The sequence below is a fragment of the Plectropomus leopardus genome, chromosome 3 (genome assembly GCF_008729295.1).
Source record: "Plectropomus leopardus isolate mb chromosome 3, YSFRI_Pleo_2.0, whole genome shotgun sequence".
Taxonomy (NCBI): domain Eukaryota; kingdom Metazoa; phylum Chordata; class Actinopteri; order Perciformes; family Serranidae; genus Plectropomus; species Plectropomus leopardus.
In genome coordinates this window covers 20860959-20882102 of record NC_056465.1, presented here as the reverse complement: position 1 = coordinate 20882102, position 21144 = coordinate 20860959, and the positions used below count along the sequence as shown (strand labels likewise).

General features: G+C 39.3%; 1 protein-coding gene across 1 annotated transcript; it reads right to left on the bottom strand.

Annotated features, from left to right (window-relative positions):
• Positions 1-5164: 5164 nt before the first annotated feature.
• LOC121966198 (vitellogenin-2-like) lies at positions 5165-20645 on the bottom strand. Its single transcript, XM_042516311.1, has 33 exons — positions 20606-20645; positions 20190-20210; positions 19926-20077; positions 19558-19809; positions 19308-19469; positions 19077-19225; positions 18651-18959; positions 18405-18570; positions 17587-17712; positions 17252-17470; positions 16939-17156; positions 16752-16849; positions 16540-16664; positions 15734-15835; positions 15497-15616; positions 15231-15417; positions 15055-15148; positions 14760-14945; positions 14527-14677; positions 14230-14446; positions 13678-14144; positions 13540-13584; positions 13391-13459; positions 13106-13312; positions 12875-13017; positions 12505-12643; positions 12274-12403; positions 6437-6620; positions 6243-6337; positions 6042-6136; positions 5772-5937; positions 5379-5540; positions 5165-5277 (listed from the first exon to the last, which is right to left on the bottom strand). Exons 1-33 carry the CDS (start codon positions 20643-20645, stop codon positions 5165-5167), a joined length of 5109 nt encoding a protein of 1702 aa, XP_042372245.1.
• Between the last annotated feature and the right edge of the window lie 499 nt (positions 20646-21144).

Sequence of the window (21144 nt, the reverse complement as noted above, 5' to 3'; positions counted from 1 at the left end):
TATGATAACTCTTTTTTTTAAAAAAGGTTTTTGTTATTTCTGCTTTGGCAGCTTATACAGTCATAGTCACAATGTTGTCTACATTTTTTAAAATCTTTTTTTTTTTTTTTTTAGATGTGTCCATATGGTTTATAAATAATGTAGAAAAATAGACTAATATTGAATACATTCTTATAATAAAAATTAAAATAACAAAAACACTGATTTAAGTATTAATTGCTTTGTTAGAGTAGAACATATTTACAAAATAGAAAAAGGATGATTAATAATAAGATAATAAGAGAGGGAAAAAAGGGTGGGTGGGGAGGTAGGGGTCATTTAGGGTAGTCGTGTGGGAATGTGTGTATATTATGACTGTGTGTGTGTGTGTGTGTGTGTGTGTGTGTGTGTGTTTACAATAAGGGGAGAGGATCAGTTGGAAAGACAAAGTGATTTGAAGTGATTTAAAGTGTGTTGAAGGAATTAGATCACTTAACTGTATTGACATAACCATTACAGGGCTCTGCCTTTAAATATATCTTATTGGACTCTCAAATAGTATTTTATTTGGATTCGACCCTTTAAAAAAAACAGGGATACTCATTAAGATAGGAATCTTGGGTTTTTGGACACTTTATTTCTGAAAGTTTTTGTCTTAAAACAAAAAGTGACTTACCCTGCTGGGTACCATGTGGTAGGAAGACAGGTGATGAAATATGACATTATCTAATTGTTAAGTTGGCTCAAAATTTAGCTGCATTTACTTCATTTTGCAAAGATGTTGCAAATTAAAAAATGACAAGTCAAATCACCATGTCCTTTCTAATTGTTAGCTTCAGTGAACCAAGTCAATTGTACTTAACTTGATCATGACAAAAATTTAGCCAATGATGAAGTTAGGAGATCTGGGAGTTCAGTTTTGTTAACATGTTTAAGAAAATACAAATAGAAATGAATAGTGGGAACCGGCAGAATACAAATATATATAGCAAAGTTAACTTAGTTTATTGAATTTACTAAAATTTAGAAAGATTGATTTCATTAAACGTATAATTTTTAAGTTGCAGCAGTTTCAGAAAATTAACTAAATGCAGCTAAATTTGAAGTAAAGATAATTAAATATAATGTAAACATAAATTAATAGTTATACCAGTTTATGTTTTTCAAGGCAATTCATTTCCTAGATTTTTTAAGTAAAACCAAATTGTAAGATTTTACAGTGTGTAAAAGTTGTTTTTTGGGGGGATGTGCGTGCCCCCTACCTTGAATGTAGCCCACAGACATGAGTTGTTAGCTAATAGCTTACAGTCTGACTTCAGGACGTTATAAACTAAATAATAGACTTCAATACTTCCATGAAAGGTCAGATATTATCCAATAAAACCCAACAACAAGGTTTTGAAAACATCTTGAAAAACTGTCAAACCCTGGTGCCTGTCCCAATTGTAAACACTCCATAGCTTCTAAAACCTCTTGCTTGGTTACCTCCCTTTCAAGACCATCCCTAATGGTTTCTAATAATTGAAGTATTTCTTGGCTATCTAGGAATACAATTGTATCCTGCATACTCTCTCCCTGTGAGTAATTAAGAGGTTTGCAGTCTAAAAAGATTTGGTTCATGAGCCTTGGATTGCAAATGGACTGCCAAATAGCAGGAATTCACCTAGCGGTCTCCTCTTCTTTTTATCTGCCATGCTAACAGTTTCCCCGGTTGTATCCCCTTGTTCATAATAATGCTGTTTCAACCTAGCCATTACATTTTCCACCTGTCCTGTTTTAATTGTATTGTAATCCACCTTATTTTTGCAATCAGCTGATCTAAGGTTGCTCATAAATGTGTCAGAGGTTGTTTCTTTAAGAGCTTTAATGTCCATCTGTAAGGCTGGGTTGCACCAACAAGGATTATTTTAATCTAATATTAGCTCTAATCAGATTTAAGTAAAATGGGGTTTAAAATGGATAAATCCAGATTTTAATCAATCAATCAATCAATCAAATCTTTATTTGTATGGCACTTTTCATACAAAGAGTAACACAAAGTGCCTCACAGAGATTAAAAACAATAACAGAAATGACAAACATCAATGAAAATCAAGAAAAATACAGACAGCCTGACCCTCCCACCCCCACATAAACGTACGCAACAACACACACACAATCATGTAGATATTCCCACACATATTCGCAAAGGCACCCGAACATCCACCCTTACCACCCACACAAGTTAAGCTAAGTTAATTTATATCAACAGAATTTAAGCAAATTTAATCAATAGAGACAAGGGTCATATCGAAAACAAAGTAATAAATAAATAAACAAATACTTAAATAAATAAATACAAACATAATCAGCATGCTGTGGGTACCTAGTATGTATAAGAGACAAAAATCCATCATCATCAAAGAAATCTGGTAAGTTAAGTCTGTCGGTCAACTTTCTGCAAAGAACTTGATTATTTTTCTCAATCCAATTTAAAAAGGCAGCCACTGTAAAAGTTAAACCTCCTCAACTGTAGGTTAAAACTGAGCCCTGGATCATAGTTTAAATTGAAGTTGAAAGTAACAGAATCCAATCGGTTTAGTATAGTAAAAACTGAATGATTTAAAAAGAGGTATGCATTTAATCTGTCTTAATTTTAATCAAGTTAGAATTTAAGGAAGAGAATTTAAACTTAAACCATGATTTAATCAGGTTAAAAAGTGAATCCTTGTTGGTGCAGTCAGGCCTACGGAAAGTAATTTGGAATGATGCCATTTCTTTTTCCAAGAAGAGTCACTGGCAAATCCAATATTAGCTTTTAGGGCCTCCCAAATAATAGGGAGGAGTATATTCTCTGTTTGTTGTAGAAACCAGTTCAGCTGCCCGTTAATTAATTTCTTAAAGTCACTGTCATTGACTAGATTACATGGTAACGTCTAGTATTTTGGGTTTGTGTGAGAATCCTTTAAAGCTATTTGAACTCAAAGAGAGGCATGGATAAAACAAAATGAAATTTAACTGCATGAAAATAGAAAGTGTCAGTCCCAGAATAGGTATTGTACAGAGCCTCTAAGTGGACATGGGGAAGAAAAAAAATTGGATCATGAGATTTTTTTTTTAATTAGATGTTTTAAAAATGAATGGTGGAAAAAATAACTGGTTAAAAAAATGTTGGTGGTAAAAACAAATATGGTGAAAAAATAGATGGTGAAGAAAATAATTGTGGAAAAAAAGGGATGGTTAAAAAAAAATGATGATTGTAAAAACCTGGCCTACCAGAAGAAACTTTCTTGGGAAAACACAAAAGCTTCTCTTGAGAAGGCAAAATTTTCTTAGGATAATTTTCTTTCCACCATCAAAAATTGTTTTCTGCCACCTAACAGCACCTCTGAAGTTCACTGATTAACATGTTCTGTCTTGTTAGTTTAATGCCTACACAAAACAAAGTGTAAAAACATAATTTCTTTCCACTTTAACAAACCAATGAATTCTCATATTGAATGTAGCCCACAGACATGAGTTGTTAGCTAATAGCTTACAGTCTGACTTCAGGACGTTATAAACTAAATAATAGACTTCAATACTTCCATGAAAGGTCAGATATTATCCAATAAAACCCAACAACAATCATCTCATATAATGTAGCCCATATAAAAAATATTAGACTCACGTTGATTCAAAAATGTACACTTACATAATAAGCTTACACATTTATACATTTTTTACAGGTCACATGATATTATTTCTTTAATGAGCTTAGATATTTATGACCGTAATCATTTACTATAACCAGTTGCAGAATGTAAAGTAATTTCTTTACAGGCACTGTACTTAGGTTAGTTTTACTTGACTTGAGTATTTTAATCTAATTTCACTTTGTACTCAACTACACTTCAGAGGGAAATATTGTACTATTTGGTAAATTTCAATGAGTTTATAACTTAAGTAAGTAGTTACTTTAATTAATATTTTTGCACACAAAATATAAAAGCACAGCTGAAGCAATAAGTAGATTGGAATTAATTAGCTATTGTTTTGACAATGGTTAGACATTTTTCCATGCAAAAACATTTCCTGGTTTCTGCCTCTCATATGGTGACCTGCTGCCTTACTGGTTGTTTAAATTATTTTTCTTACTTAAACTGATTTAAACATTTCCGTATTTTACTTTTAACATTTCAATACATTCATACCTCATGCGTTCATGAAATGAACTGCGTCACAATATGAGACTGTGAAAGTGTCGTCATTGTTTCACTGATCACTCTGCTGATGGAAGCTCGAGACAGACCGAAGTCATCACTGCTGTACTTAAGCATTTTTCCGGTTTTCCAAATGTCTTAGTTCTGTGATCATTCTATCTCTGATATTATTGCATCGTTTTGCTGTGTGGGAAATGTGTGCTAGAATTCTCAAACTCAATAACGTTCAGGCTTGTGAAATAAAAATGTTAGATGAAAGGATTAATATTAATATGATAATGTGCCCAAGATGGGTCATTTTTTTTTTGTGATGATACTGGATGGGCCAGGCTTGTGGCTTTAACCCACATAGGTTGGGTATGGTTTGGGTTGCAATTGTTTTGGCCCGTTAAGAACCCACTTTCATTCATGGTATTGAGAATATTTCTCTACTTCTTTGTATTTCTGCCATTTCATCCTCTGGTTAAGGAACTCTTTAGCCTCTTAAAACTCAAACAGTTTTTTATCCTTTAGGAGGTCTTTTAGCGGTTAGATGCTTTTTGAATAACTTTTATCATTATAAGGACTTAGTTGTAACTTTAAGGAGAAATTCTTAGAAAACGTCATAATTTTAAGAATTTTCTTACAATTTTGTCACCAGAGGCAACTTTTAGTACTGGGAATCTTTGTAAAAACAGGCCCTGATAAAAAAGACTAACAGTGTTTTGCATAAATATTACGTTGCTAAAGGGTAAAACATTTGATGTAGTTTTTTTTCCTGGTTTTCCGAGGGAGAAAAATTATTGTAATGGATGGTTGATCTCCTCATATATTTTATTTTCATGCTTACTTTATTTTTTGTGCTTACTTAATTGACATTAAGCTGCTGCATTTGTATAAGAATATCACACAACAAATGCTTAACATGCTTCTGTAATTTACTTTAATATACAGTTCAAACAAAGTGATTAACACCACTTGTGGGAAAAGAAGAATAAAACACAGTATGACTGATGGCAATGAGATTAAGCGCACTGAGCGGTACAGCGACAGGCCAGGTGGGCCTCGGCTGTTTCCCTCAGGTCTATGCTCTTCTCATAGATGCTGCTTAGACCCTCAGAGCCATTCAGGTTAGAATCTACAAAAAATGATAAAGTAAAGCAGTTAGCCGCTGTACAAGACAACAAGATGTAGTATAATTCAGTTTTTTGAACCAGCTGTGATTTCTTGCAGACTCACCAGTGGGCACACAGTGGTAGCCAACAGTGACGGAGGTGGTCCTGATGGACGTGCAGCCAGGCAGGCAGCGCATCACGGGCTCGACAGAGTAGCATTTAGACTCCTGGCCATGGAGGACTGCCTGCTTCTCTAGCTTCACAGATTCAAGTTTCATGAAGCACTCTGTAAAAGGGTGAAAAAGCAAGGTAAGCATACACATATGTTTACCTAAAGCAGAAACCAGAATCTGATGCTCATTATTTCTAGATGGTTTTTTTCCCATAATCTAGCAAAAACCTGGGTTGGTTTGAGTTTGTTATCATCATGTAAATTTCTTGCTATGTTGCATTATTTCATTTTGAGTGCAAATTATATTCTAATAAAGAGGGGTGAAGCAAAAACTTTAAGTGTTACCAGAGGCATCACGGCAGCTCTTTGCAGGCACAATCCAGGAATGAGCGTAGCTGACGGCGTTCTTGGTAATGCGCTCATTAGGTGTGCGGTACTCCTGTCTAATTTCCCCGTCGGCCTTTCCACAGAGTCCACAGGTCTGTCCCTTCATCCAGTCCACAACTTTAACCTGGAGAAAAAGCAAAACAGTTCAGTGTATGCCCTAGGGAGTATAATTCATCAAAATTTGATTTAATTTAAGTCTAAAAGATGTAGTCAGATGTCTTGTGTCACCTTCAGTGTGCTCAGATCAAGGTAGACCTCCTGAAGACCATGGCTTGGAGCATGGAGAGCAATACCCTCACCGCTCTGTCTGATCTGAATTTTGCCTAAAATGAATGGAAATATATATAAATATTTAATTTTCCAAAAATTTAAAAAATACATTAAAAACTCTGGTGTGAGAGTTAAATATGAATTAATGGAGTAAAAAACCTGTGGGATGATGATATGGCAGGTTGGTGATGGGGATTTCTTGTCCGTTAACCTTCACCATAATAACATTGTCCTTTGGATACAGGTCCACATCACTGTTGGAAAACAATTAAAATACATGTATTTTAGTTAATTTCTGGATTTTTTTTTTTTTGTCTATTTAGTCTAATTTAAACAAAAGTACTTATTCTTACATGTTTGCAATCTTCACACTGATCTGGTTCTGTTCCTGAGTATGATCCCTCTTCAGCAGAACAATAAATTTAAGTTCCTTTGTGCAATCCTGAGCCAAAACCTGGTAGCAAGAGTGGGGCATCTCGTTCTTGTATTTCCTGTTGTTGAACGTGGTCAGTGTGTCTTTGACCATGGCACACTCAACTACAAGTGGGAAGAAAAGATTGATTAGAAAGTTAGCTATTTAGGAGATCGGGAGTGCGCATGCGTGGGATGTAGACGCTCTTAGCCTGTGCTCTCCACCGCAGCTTTTATAAAATTGCTTTACACCTCAGTAAACCCGCTCAGGAGTCGAGATTTTTTGCTTGCGCACCTGTCTCATTTGGTGAACGTTGGAAATCTGAATAATGCCGCCGAAGTCAAGCGCTCCAGCTAAAGGTAAAACCATCGACGGATACATTGGCAATGCTAATGCTAGCGGAACTAATGCTAGCAATAGCCGTCTCAGCGAGCCTCCTGTTAAAGCTACGGCTAACGCTCCGGATGACAAAACCCAAACCTACGAAATATGCAAGGAAATGTGTAAGGGAATGTCCGAATCAATCTTGGAGAAGCTCGACGAACGTTTTGATGCTTTTGAAACTAAGTTCCAGTCAGTTCTCTCCGTGCAAACTGACCTGCAAAACCGCCTGGTCAGTCAAGAGCAAATGACCAGCGTACTTGAAGAACGTGTAGAAGCGCTGGAAGCAAAGTATGAGGATCTAACCAGGTACGCCAACCAACTCCAAACCAAAGTACTGGACTTAGAGGCTCGTTCTCGCAGACACAATATCAAGATTGTTGGCATAAAAGAAGGCTCAGAAAAAGGAGGGCCAACTGATTTTGTTTCCAGACTTATTCCTGAATTGCTGGGCAAGCAACACTTTCCACACTCAGTGAAAGTAGATTGTGCACATCGCTCTCTGCAGCCTAAACCAGCAGCGGGTGACAGGCCGCGCACCATCATGGCTCGAATTCACCATTTTCAGGTGAAGGAGATGATATTACGCCTCAGCCGGACGCAGCCGATGGAGTACAACGGAAACAAAGTCCTGATTTTCCCGGACTACACCAACGAAGTGATGAGCCAACGCCGTGCCTTCCGAGACGTGATGCAAGCCCTGAGAAACGGAGGAATTAAGCACTATCTACGCTACCCAGCCAAGCTCCATGTGCACTGGCGCGATGAGGACGCACCGGAGATTTTCAACGATCCAGTAGCAGCAAAGGCGGCTTTAGTGAAGAAACGTAGTGTTTCTGTGGACGAGTAAGGACGGTAGATGATTGTAATAACTCCTACAGCCTTTTCAAGGTGAGAGTGTTCATTATATCAGGCTAAATACGCCGCACTGTGGACTATCTTTTGAACTGCGTGTCATTGCTTTATAGTTAAGTGACTAATAGTCCAGTTGCATCGCCACTATGGATACATCTTAGCGCAGAATAATTCCCCTTGAAGGCCTACTCTCATTTGTTTTAATTGGTGTTATGCTGCTATATTTTCAAATCAGTGTTTTTGCTGTGGTGGAGGGCGCCGTGACTGGGGTTAGGCCTGCTGTATGTCCGGCAGCTCCTGTTTAGATAAAGAGGGGGAACTACGCGTCAGGTTCGGGGGACGCGGACGCTGGGGAGGAGGGTGGTTTTGGGATTGTGTTGTTTATGTTTGTGGCTCAGATGCACATGTTCTATTTCTTTGTACTGTACTACTACAACAACCAGTTTGGATTATCTGTATGCACACAACTGCTTTATTTTTCTTATCGGCTTTAAATGAGTAGTGCACAAGGTAATATGCAGGTGGGAGGCAGAGACTTACAACTGATTTCATGGAACGTTAAAGGGCTCGGCAGTGCAGTCAAAAGAGGAAAAGTCTTTAAACACTTGAAATCTTTATCTGCAGATATCATTTTCTTACAAGAGACCCATATCAAAACAGCAATGCAACACAGGTTAAAGTGCAATTGGATATCTCAAATCTATCAATCACCATTCACTTCACACGCACGTGGTGTGGCTATACTATTTAGGAAGACCATCCCATTTCAAGTAACCTCCGTAATCAATGACCCTCACGGTAGATATATAATGGTCTCTGGTACTATAAACTCATTTCCACTGACCCTTCTTAATGTATATGGCCCAAATGGGTATGAGCCCAACTTTTTCAGGAGGGTTTTTGACCTGATTCCAGACAGTAATGACTCAAACATAATAATTGCCGGGGATTTAAATTGCTATCTAGATCCTTTTCTGGATAGACTATCTACGCGACCACCACCAGAAATTGCATCTGTAAGGCTTTTAAAAAATCTGCTAAAAACCAGAAATCTTGTAGACATATGGAGGATTCAGCATCCTACAAGCAGAGAGTACTCGTTTTACTCTCATGTTCACAAATCCTATAGTAGGATTGATTATTTTTTGATCAGCTCTAACCTTATTTCACAAATCACCGATTCTAAATACCATAACATATTGATTTCTGATCACAGTCCATTAACAATAACATTAAATCTCTCCCTCCCCAAACAGGCCTATTCTTGGCGTTTTAACCCAAACCTCCTTAGTGATGACAAATTTGTGGGAAACATAACAGGCAAACTGAAAGATTTCATAGAATTAAATGACAATGGTGAAGTATCTGACTCTACCCTATGGGAAACATTAAAAGTAGTTTTGCGTGGTGATATAATCTCCTACACTTCAGCCCTTAAGAAAGAAAGAGAAAAGCGATTACTTGAGATTAACAGCACTCTTCCTGCTTTGGAAAGAACATACCAAGTTTCCAAATCACCTGATGACTATAAAGAGATACTAAAGCTTAAATATGAATATAATGGTATTATGAGTGATCAAGTTAACAATTTACTTCTGAAATTAAGGAAGAAACATTTTGAGCTTGGAGATAAACCTAGTAAACTGTTAGCACGACAGCTTAAAGGTGCTCAGGCTTCGAGAGCGATTCACAGCATTAAATCTAAAACTGGCACTCTCTTAACCAATCCCACTGACATAAACCACCGTTTCAGTGAGTTCTATAGTGAACTTTACTCCTCCAAACACAACGTTTCACAGTCCAATCTTAACGATTTCTTTGACTCTCTTCTGTTACCAAGGTTGAGTAGCGCGGCTAGGCAATCCCTTGATTCTGAATTTACCCTACAGGAAGTCATCACTGCCATAAAGTCATTTCCATCGGGCAAAGCAGGTGGGCCCGATGGCTATAGCTCAGAATTCTATAAGAAATTTTGCGATACCCTTGCACCACTTCTACTCAGAATGATGCACAATTCTAAAAATGAAGGAAAACTGCCAAACACCCTTTACGAAGCCAACATCTCACTTATTTTAAAAAAGGGCAGAGACGAAACGGATCCTGCTAGTTTTAGGCCAATTGCACTTCAAAATTTTGATCGCAAGGTAATAACTAAAATTTTGGCTACTAGATTGAACAAGCATTTGGCTTCTATCATTCACCCTGACCAGACGGGGTTCATTCCCGGCAGACTCTCCTTTTCCAATGTCAGGCGGCTGCTCAATACTATTTACTCTGATCAAAGTAGCACTAACGGAGCTGCTATTTTGTCTCTCGATGCACATAAAGCCTTTGACCAGGTCGAGTGGCCGTATATGTTTGAGTCATTGCACAGGTTCGGTTTCGGTGGAACCTTTATATCTTGGGTGAAACTGATATATGCAAACCCATCGTGTTCTGTTTTGACGAATGGTGATCGGTCAGCCCCGTTCCTTCTACAGCGTTCAGTTCAGCAGGGCTGCCCACTGTCCCCGGCGCTTTTCGCCATCGCATTGGAGCCCCTTGCTGCAACAATAAGAGAGCACCCACATATAAGGGGGCTTCAGGTTGGAGGTGTGGAGACACTTATCAGTTTATATGCTGATGACGTAATATTGTACCTACATAATGCTGAAGAATCCATTCCTCCTTTACTCAGCCTGATCACATCTTTTGGTAAAATATCAGGGTACACCATCAACTGGTCAAAGAGTGAGTTTATGCCTCTCTCTAGTATCTATTCACCAGGTTTTTTACAGAATGTTCCATTCAAATTAGTTAATGACCATTTTACCTATCTTGGTTTGACTATACCTAAAAATCCAAAATTGATATTCGAATTGAATTTTGCAGAATTCATATCTGCATTAAAACAGAATATTGAATGCTGGAAAACTCTACCCTTATCAATGATGGGACGCATAAACTCAATTAAAATGATCTCTCTTCCCAGATTTTTGTACTTATGCCAAAATCTACCCATCTATCTCACAGGGGCTTTTTTTAAGGACCTGGATTCAATTATCCTCTCCTATGTTTGGAATGGCAAGAATGCCAGAATTTCGAAGGTACATTTACAGAAACCCAAGGCAGAAGGAGGGTTGGGTCTGCCAGTATTTAAACATTATTATTGGACTGCCAATGTCAGGGCGCTAATATTTTGGCAACAGAGGACCCCAAACATTCAGACACATACAGCCCCATTGTGGCTTAAGATGGAGGCCAACTCTGTAAATGATTCCTCTTTGCCAGCTATGCTATTCTCCAAATTTGAAAAACCAGAGTCCAATAAGAATCTGTGCTTCGTGATAAAGCAGTCTGTAAGAATTTTAAACCAAATTAGGAGCTTTTTGACACTACCAGATACGTCTGTACAAACACCTATATGCTTTAACCATTGTTTTGTGCCTCCTTGGCATGACGGGTCTTACCATGACTGGGGTGAGAAGGGCTTGGTGTCAATCAGTGACCTGTACATTGATAGTAAGTTCGCATCATTTAGTCAACTGAAGGAGAAATACAATTTATCTCATTCACATTTCTTTCGGTATCTGCAGGTTAGGCATTACATCCAATCAAAAATTGAAAATTTCAAAAATCTTCCAATAGAACATGAAATTTACAAGGTCTTTAAGAGCCCTCCTGACTCCAGGCATCTTATTTCTAAAATGGTGCATTTGTTTGATGACTGCATTGCTGCGCACACTGTGGGGACTAGGGACGCATGGAGAGAGGAGTTGGGTATAGAACTGTCTGAATCCCTGTGGACTAAATGTCTGTCTAGGATCCGCTCTTGTTCTGTAAACAGCAGACACCAATTAATCCAATTTAAGATTGTCCATCGTCTGCATTATTCCAAAGTCAGATTGCACAGAATTTACCCCTCGGTCTCCCCAGTGTGTGACAGGTGTAATGTTTCAGAAGGTACGTTGTCTCATGCTTTTTGGTCCTGCTCTTCACTGACAAACTTTTGGTCAAAAATATTTGACTGGTACTCCAAAGCTTATAAAAGCCCCCTCCAGCCCGAGCCTGGACTTGTCATCTTTGGCTGCACACAAGCAATGAGAATTGTTCCTGCTGCGATGCGACAACCACTGGAACTGGGACTGATCGTTGCAAAGCGACTAATATTGAAGGAGTGGAAGTCTCCCAATCCTCCTTCCTTCCAATTGTGGGTCATAGACATGTTATCGCTAATACAAATGGAAAAACTCCATACTGGCTCAATGAAGACTTTTACCAGCTTGTGGAACCCTTTTCTTGCCCACCTTGAAAAGGCCAAAATAGGCTAACCGTGCTCCTGTCCCAACAACTTTGTCTTGTGCCTCTCCTCTGTATTGTGCATATGTTTGTAACTGACTGGTGATAGTTTATGCATCTGAGCCCTGTTGTTTTGTTGTGTTTTGTTTTGTTTGTTTAAAAATGAAAAATTTAAATAAAATATTTAAAAAAAAAAAAAAAAAGAAAGTTAGCTATTTTTTGATCAGCCTGACTCTTAAGTAAGACCTGTTTAGATGTGTTCACCTGCATGAGCCTTAGTGAGCATGTAGGCGATCTTGTCAGCCCAGTTGTTCTGGTATGGTTCAAGCTCAGTAGCAGTTTCTCCAAATGGCAGATAGATGGGGAGATCCACACCAAGTTTATACAATGTCCTCTGTAATATTAAAATATCAAAATGGTTAGGTAGATATTAAAATATATATGAATATGATGCAGACATTTTATGAGTGTAAATAATGGATTGAAAAGCCACACCTTTGGTGTCTTCAGCACAACATTCAGGCTCCTCTCAGAGGCAACAGCCACAGACAATTTGATCTGATTACGAATGTTTTTGACCTTTGCCAGGTTCACTCCATATTCCTTGGCAAATTGGTTAATGTACTCAGAGATCCTATACAGGCATAAAGGACAAATCATTTTCATTTTGAATGTTAGGAGTGTTGGAAAATGAAATCATGTATTAAATTGCTGCTCATCTACATCCGGGGTGCCTCATAACTTGACTCATGACTTGTTGGCAACTAACTTCATTTTCAATGAAGTTAGTTGCCAAGAGTATTCAAGGATTCATTATTGTGTTTTACAGACTGTATAAAACTGAATATAATCTTTGAAATCTTACTCCTTTGCGTAGTGCTTCATGCTCATTGGAAGTTTATCCCAGGTAACCTTCAGGCGTGCTGCAGGCTCTGTACCCACAACACCAGTCTCAGCTGTGATCTCAGTCTCGTATTGTTTGCACTCAAGGCCCCAGGCAATCTTGGCCTAAGAGATTTTTGAACCAGAGTTCAAACCTTAAGCATCACACAAGTTTCTAATAATTCTTACCAAAGCACCAAATCACTGTCTTTACCATCAGCTTGTGTTGGCTCAGCATCACACCATCGGCACAGATTCTCCAGTGGTCGTTCTCGGCCAGGCTGGCAAAAATGAGCTGCAGTCTGGCAGTAGCTTTGTCAAAGTAAGCTGCAATCTGGTATCCCTGAATCTTCTGGTCCGCTCTCACGGCACGGATGAGAATGGTCACAGCAGGAGTGATGGTATTAGCGAGGTACTTGGCCTTAAGGTGCAAACCAAGAGATTGAGGTTAATAAAAGTTTAGATTTTTCTCACTGCATACAAGAGACGGTAAACTTACTTTATCATAGATGACCTCAAAGCTGTGGGCGCTGCTCTTGCTGTTGGCACGGACTGTGGAGATGGCATGCTACAAACAACGAAACCATATATTTAGTCTGCTCAAACATGATGTACATGATGTGTCTGTCTCTTCAGTCAGATGATTACCTGGTGGATGTGGCTCTTGGTAAACTTCATCTCAAACAGTTCTTGCTAAAACAGAGAGAAAGAAAACAGATGAATTCCTGCACATACTGTTTGATTGTACTGCTTGCTTTTACACATTTAGAGGTAATGCTGTCTCACCTTGGACAATGAGCTGGACCTGGAGGAGCTGGAGCTGGAGGAGCGGCTGCTGGAGAGGAGAGATGAGCGGCTGCTTGAGGACTTGCTGGAGCGTGAGCTGCTGGAAGAGCTAAGGCTTGATCGGCTGCTGGAGGAGCTGCTCAGTCTCTTTGATGCCTTGCTGGTTGGAGCAATATCATCAACCATCTTGCTCTTGCGGCGAGAAGAGGAGCTGGAGGAGGACTTGGATGATGCAGAGGAGGAGACGCTTAAGCGGGAGCTGCTGGAGCGAGAGCTGCTGGAGCTGGAGGAGGCTGATGTGAGGTTCTTCAGACCAGGAACCAGGATTTTCTTCAGTTTTATCAGGACATTCTTGTCCTCGAGAATTTCCTCTTCCTCGCTAATGTTAATGACTTTCATGATCTTTTCAGCTGCTTTTTCCCCAACCTGAACCTCAATTTCAATCTTCTCGATGACTGGTCCAGCAGCTGCAACCAAGCAGATAAACAGTTTTTAGCAACTTTTTACAAAACTACTTCTGTCCGTAATTTTATTGTTGTCCATTGCACTTACCTGGAGCAACCTCAACTAAGACTGCATGTTTTCCAATCATGGCATAGAGTGGGCAGTCTCTGATGAAGGCGGCATTGTGAGATTCAATCTCAGTGCATGCCTTGATTCCAAAGGTTTCGATTTCAGTACACATTTTCTTCTCAAAGGCTTTTTTGAGTTTCAGTTTGCTGGCAATTTTACTTGGCAGGTCAACGGGGATGATCTCAGATGATGCTGACTGTAAAACCACAATCGAAGTTACTGCATGAATTTGGAACAAAGTAGATGTTTGTGTTGTAAAAAGTAGATCAAACTCACCATGCCACCAACCAGAGAGGATGCCATCCTAGAAATCTTTGAAGAGAAACTCTCCCTTGACAGACGTTCTGTGACTTCAGCTGGAATCATTGGTGTGAATTTGGCAGCTGCAAGGTCTTCTACATTTCTTGCAACAGCAAAAGTCTCAACACTGCTCGAGAGAGAAAAAACACTTTACAGAAAACAGGATTTCAAAACTGGGTGACACATGTTGGTTACAAGGAAGTACATACATTGCGGATGCAATCTTATCGATGCCCTGGACAGGCAGGAGCTGAAGCTTGAAGTTGCCCTTAATCATGTCAATTTTTGCTTCCACCTTTGCAGGAACGATTGTGTGAACTCTGGCCCTTGACAGCAGGGCAGCCTGGATGAAAGCAGTATTCACTCCCATAACAGCATAGGTGTGCATGGAAACACTGCAAGGGACAAAGAATATCACCTTTATCTCAATAAATACTTTTTTAGGATAGTTTAACTGATGAGAAGAAGCTTAATTAGTTGTCAAGTAAGATACAGCTGGATTACCTTGGAGTAATGGCAGCCCTCATGTTGATGTCAGACTTCAGAAGCTGGGCAGCGTGGAAGTTCTCAGGCAGAGGTGGTGTCACAGAGGCTTGGACTACAAAAAACAACACATTTTCAGCATCAGTTAAAAAATCTTCCCAAATCAGCAACAGCTAAGGTGAAGGAGTTCATCTTACATTCAACAGATGCAGCAGCCACAGCAGCAGTATAGAAACTGAGCTCCATAGGCAGACCAACAGTGGTGGGAAGGATGCGGCGAACCTCAGCTACCAGCATTGGTTTAGCATAATGCAAGGCGAAACCTGACAGCAGAGCATCCAGAGCCTTCCTGCCGTAAGTGTGGATTGCTGGTCCACTGGCAAGCTGTGAACATAAAATGACTTATCATATATTTAATATATGTATTAGTTAGCATTCAATTGTACAGTAAAAGACACCATACCTCAATGATTTGATCAACAATGGCTTTGTCAATGTTGGCAAATGCAATTTCCTGTCCGAAGAATTTCACATACACAGAGGCCAGGGGTTGGCTGGAAGGATGAGACCTCCACTCAGAAAGCTGTGTGAGCAAGAGAACAGTAAATTAAACACTGTATCTATGAAATGTGCTTTGATTACATAATTATTAAAAAAAATGTAAAGATCTTTTTGGCATCAGAGTTAACCATAAACGTACAGCCTTCATAACTTCTTTGATCTTTGTCATCCTGTCTGCATTCTCAGGAGCCTCGGGGATTTTCAGAAGGGCCTCCTGGATTCCCTCAGTTCTCACACCAAGCTGACAAAAGGAAAAGAGCATTTGATGGGTAAGTGTTTTTAAAAAAATATTCCTAAAATATAATGCACATGGTGTATATAGACATATTAGCCTAGCTTGTTGGAAAAAATGATATTTATTCAGGATACATTCAACAAACCAGGCAATTACAACACATTGAAAAGATATAAATTAGAAGATAGCCATATTTCCTTCATTTTGGTGTTATGATTTGATAAAAGGGCAAAGGCGCTTAAGAATGGGAAGAGTGGGAATTGCTGGCAAAAATAATAATAAATAAATAATTTGATGCCAAAATCACTGACCATAAGAGGATTTGACATGCTCACTAGTCACACTCCAGGTTTCAAATGGTTAAATTAAAGCATTATATTTGTCTTTTTAAGGAAAAGGACAACCAGTCTAATTGATAAACAATGTATTGCCCACCGCGGTAATAATCTATGCCCATTATTTAATTTATAACATTAACTGTAAAATAAGAAACCAGTATACATTTCCTTAATTCTCCATATTGACATAGTTTTCAGATATTTTAAGAGCATAACTGAGTTCCTGAGTTCAGTTATTGCTTTTGTTCTGAGTTTCCACTCAACAACATTTTCACTGGCCAACCATGCGAAAATTCTGGGATGCTAACACATGTCAGATGTAAAAGAGCCTTTCATTGTGTCAACTAGTAATGTAGGACATGATTGTTGTACCTCAAGAACATCAGCATAAGCTCCAGCCAGGTAGGTGCGGGCTTTGGCAACAATGGCTCTTGGCAAAACAGTTGCGGCATCGTTAACGTAGAAGGCGCTGGCGGCAGCACCCATCATGTAGGGGCCTGCAAGGCAAAATACAAGAACCCATCAAATCAAGTGATTTAATCTGAAATCTCCAACGACAAATCATAACCCTGTTAAGCTCTTACTGTGGTAGGCATCAACATAGAGAGCTCTGCTGAAGCGGTAGCTCAGTCTATCGAATTTGGGGCTGAGGATCTTCACAGCAACGTTACAGGCAGCAGCACTGAAAGTGTAACATTCAAATAATCTTATTGCTAGCATCTTTAAACATCAAAAACAAGCTGCAAAATATATATTATATATATTTCTTACACAGAAGCAAAGTCGGGAGCGGTGTTTTTGGTCATGGCCTTCATGTAGGAGTAGACAAAGCTAGCCACCTGCAGATTTTTTTCTTGTAAGAGGGCATCAGCAAGAGTGGTCACCAGACCCATGGGCAGCTTGGTCTCAAACAGAACGATAGCAGCAACCATGCGGAGCTCTGGGTGGAGAGCCTTGTCCATAAACATCTGAACAGCCACATCCTGGATCTAACCCAAAAAGATGGATGTTATAAATTAACTGCACACAACAAAACAAGCGCATTTATTCTTAGAACCAGAAGAATCAGAAATTGTGGTCTCACCATCTTGGGCTCCTTCTTGGCAATGTTCCTCAGGGCAAGAACAGCATCAATGTGAACTCTGAGTGGCAGACTAGCAGCAGCACTGCCAAAGCCAGGCAGGAGCTTCATGATTGGCTTAAGGCTGGCAGGATGTCCAGCGTTACCCAGGACTTTGAGAGTGATGATGAGCTCTCCAATTTCACCTTTGGCAACAGCATGGACAAGAAGTTCATGGATGGGCTGTGGGAGGAACGGAAAGCGGTTATTGTCACTGGTGTAATAACTGAATTTTATTTCTATAACATATATGTTAAAAAAGAAAAGACAACAACAAAAAAACAACAAACAAGACATACCCTCAGAAGCTCAGCTGGGCAAGTTGGGTTCTCTGCACAGTATTTAGCAACCAGGGTGCCGTAGCCCAGCATGACAATCTCACGCAGAACTGGGTTTTCTTGGATCTTATGGTTCAAAGCCAGGCCCTGAGGAGTGGTGAAAATAAACTGATTATGCGTCCCAGTTCTCACATTATTACAAATACTCAAGAAAACTGATATCTGATAATGTCATTTAATTTGCTTTAGTTTCATTTAATTTAATTAATTTTTTTTTTCTTTATGACTATTATTGCTGCTGTTTTTGTTATTATTAATAATGAAGTTGACGGGAGTTTGTATTTTTGCACTTCATCCTGGAACATGCCTGTGGATGCTAATAGCTAAAAATCAGTTTTAGAGCATGTTTAAAAATGCAGAAATACATAGTTGAATATGCAGAGGTATAAATGTCCTTGAAGAGCATAACATTTTGACATTTGCAAGGTTGCTGAAGCTGAAAGATACAGCTGAAGACAGAAGGAGAAGTATCAGAAAGAGACAGGAATACAGAAACAGTCAGAGAGGGAAAAAAGAGAGACAGGGACAGACAGAGAGGGAGAGACACTGACAGACAGAGAGACACACAGTGAGAGGCAGGGAGATAAATGGAGAGAGAGAGAGAGAGAGAAAGAGCGACCTGTCCTGAACGAGCTGAACGTTGTGATAGTTGAATGGTTTAAATAGCACAAAGTATGCAGAAGGAGTAGTCCACCAAAAAACGTACAGAAGAAGAAAAAGAAAAATAAAGAAAAGAAGAACAAGCATAAGCATCCAAACTAATTATATCTTTGACTTGCCTCAGTAAGCTTGATGGCCTCCAGGTCGGCTGTCACCATGTGCACAGATGCCAGCAGCGCCTGAGCAGCTTCAGCAATAGTCAGCTCACCAGCAAGGAACTTCTCCTTGAGGAACTTCAGAGCAACATGGGTACCAATTGCAGGGACAGCATTCAGGATAAAGTGCCTGAGGAAAAAAATATTTTATTATCAGAGTATTCATTGCAGTGTTTTTCATGGCTACCTCTGAAAGGAAGTCAAAGTTACCTGTGATCAGGTCTTGCTTTGAACTGAGTCCAGAGGGCTTCGATACTCTCAAAACTGGCCACACGTAGCAGCTGGATGAGCTCGATAAACTTCAGAGGGGCATCTTCATGGACTTTGGCCACATTGAAGGTCACCATGTGGTTCAGGAGCTCAACAATCTGAGCCTCGGTGTTGCTGATCCTCAGAAGCTGGATGGGTGTCTGGAGAAGCTCGCTGCCAAACTCGTACTGCAGGGATCCACGGTGAAGATATTCAGCTCTGATGGGCTCCACAGGGGTCTTCTCAATCTCCAGGAAGGTCAGGACTTGTCTGTGAATACACACAAGCGCAACATCAATCTGCATTGTGACATTTTGTGCTGAGAATAGTGCTTACACAGTTATTGAACTCATTCATTTATTTATTTTTTAGATCGAAACCACCTACTTAGCCTCCATCTGGGCAGCACCATTCAAGATGTTGAAAGGTGAGAACTGGATGAGCTCTGTGGCAGTTGCCTCCAGGATCAGAGCACCTGTGGCTGCTGGCTTGATGATGTAGTTAAAAGCAGCGGTTCCCTTCAGGGTCTTTCCTCTCTGCATTGACAATACCCAAAATATCATCACAGTGCCCAGCAAAGTATTAGAAAGTGTGAAGTTAGAGAAAAACTGTACTTACAGCCTCACACTCAACACATCTCTCTGTGTAAGCCAGGCCGATGTCCTTAATGATTCTCTCCTGGCAGTGGCTCAGGTCCTTGGTCTTGGTCAACAGGATGCGCTCGGCCTTTGCGTCCTCACTGATGACGTAGTGGGTCTTGCATATGCCCTGTGCACCAGGCTAGTTCACAAAAATCCAATCACAGTTGATCAGTTGAAGCATTTGACATTTGTTAGTGGAACAATGAATGAAAACAAGTTTTTTGTACCTCTTGCAGCTCATAGACGTTTTGAGTCTTCTTGATGTTCAGTTGAAGGACGTTGAGGATTCCTCTGTAGACATTCAGCACAGTTGCAGAGACGCCTGCTGGTGCAAACACTTTGCCGACAACACCGTTAGCGTACTCAAACTTGACAGGTGTCAAGAGCTGAGCAGCCAGGGCTGATGTGAGCTTGGTGGCCGGGATGAAAGCGTCTTTGGGCCAGATGCCACTGTACTCAAAGATTTCAGGCTCTACAAGCTGTAAAGAGGAGAGACAGTTTGCATTAATTAAACCTTGATAAGCTTAATGGAAAATCATTTTTTTTAGTTATTAATCATAAATAAATTGTATTAAAACACTGTAATGGTCTTTACCTTCAGCATGAACATGTCGGGAGCAGCTGCACTGATCAAAACTTTGCTACGGACTTTTACTCCCGCCCGTGCCAGGCCCTCCTCAGGCAGGCCGCCCATAACAAGGGCTTCATATTTGTAGATGTAGGTCTTTCCAGTTGTAAACTCTGGGGCTGCAATAATAGACACGAAAAAAAAAGGAGAAATATGCATTTCAGTCGAATTTTAGAATCTGACAAACAGTATTTTTAAAATAATTTTTAATAATGTAGAATGACAACTTACCAAAGTTGACCTGGTAACCCGCTACAAAATAGAAATTAAATATTATTTTGGTGTTCATAAAGGACAAAAAAAGGGTCAAAATAAATTGTAAATTGTAATATTTTTTTAATATATGCATTTTTTCCCCCAAACTATATTTAACTGACAAGACAGTCAGTGAAACTGAAGAACCCAATGTCTATTTTTCTACTCTATCATTGGTTATATATCAACTACATTACACTCAACAAGTGCAGTATAAGTTCTCTTAATAATTTCATTTATTTTCTTGTTTTTTTTTGCCAAATAAAAACACAACATCAGTGGAGAATTGTTACTGTACTCATCTACATGGCAGTACTCTTATCTCTTTTAATAAAAGCAACATTTTCAGAACTGAAACGAAATTTTAAGTTCAATCTAAGTTGCATACTTACTGGCAAGGGCCAACGTGATGGCTAGCACAAACACCTTCATGGTTGGTGGATGTGATTAACTGCGACCAGAGGCTTCCTTTTAAAGCCAATTTTTGCTGACTGTGTGCCCATCCAAAGAATCATTAGCTAAATATCAGCTGTTATTGTCACTGATGTTATGATGCCCTGACCAAGCAGATTAGACAAATAGAGTGCAATACGAATGAACACTATGTCACAGATTTAACAAGTTGCTGTAACTTTACTCTTGTTTTTCTTGGCACAAACAACCTGATGTCCAAAATTCAAACACATTTTAACAGATTAAATGAAATGCTTCTTGTAATACATAGTTTTATGCATTTATCCATCAATATTTAATCTACATACATTTCACTACACAGCAAAATTTAACATTATTATTTACAAGTCATATTATTTAATAATGACCAAAATTAATTTTGAACAATCCAATGACTTAAACCCACATTAAACATGATAAAATAAAATCTCTCTCTCTCTCTCTCTCTCTCTCTCTCTCTCTCTATATATATATATAT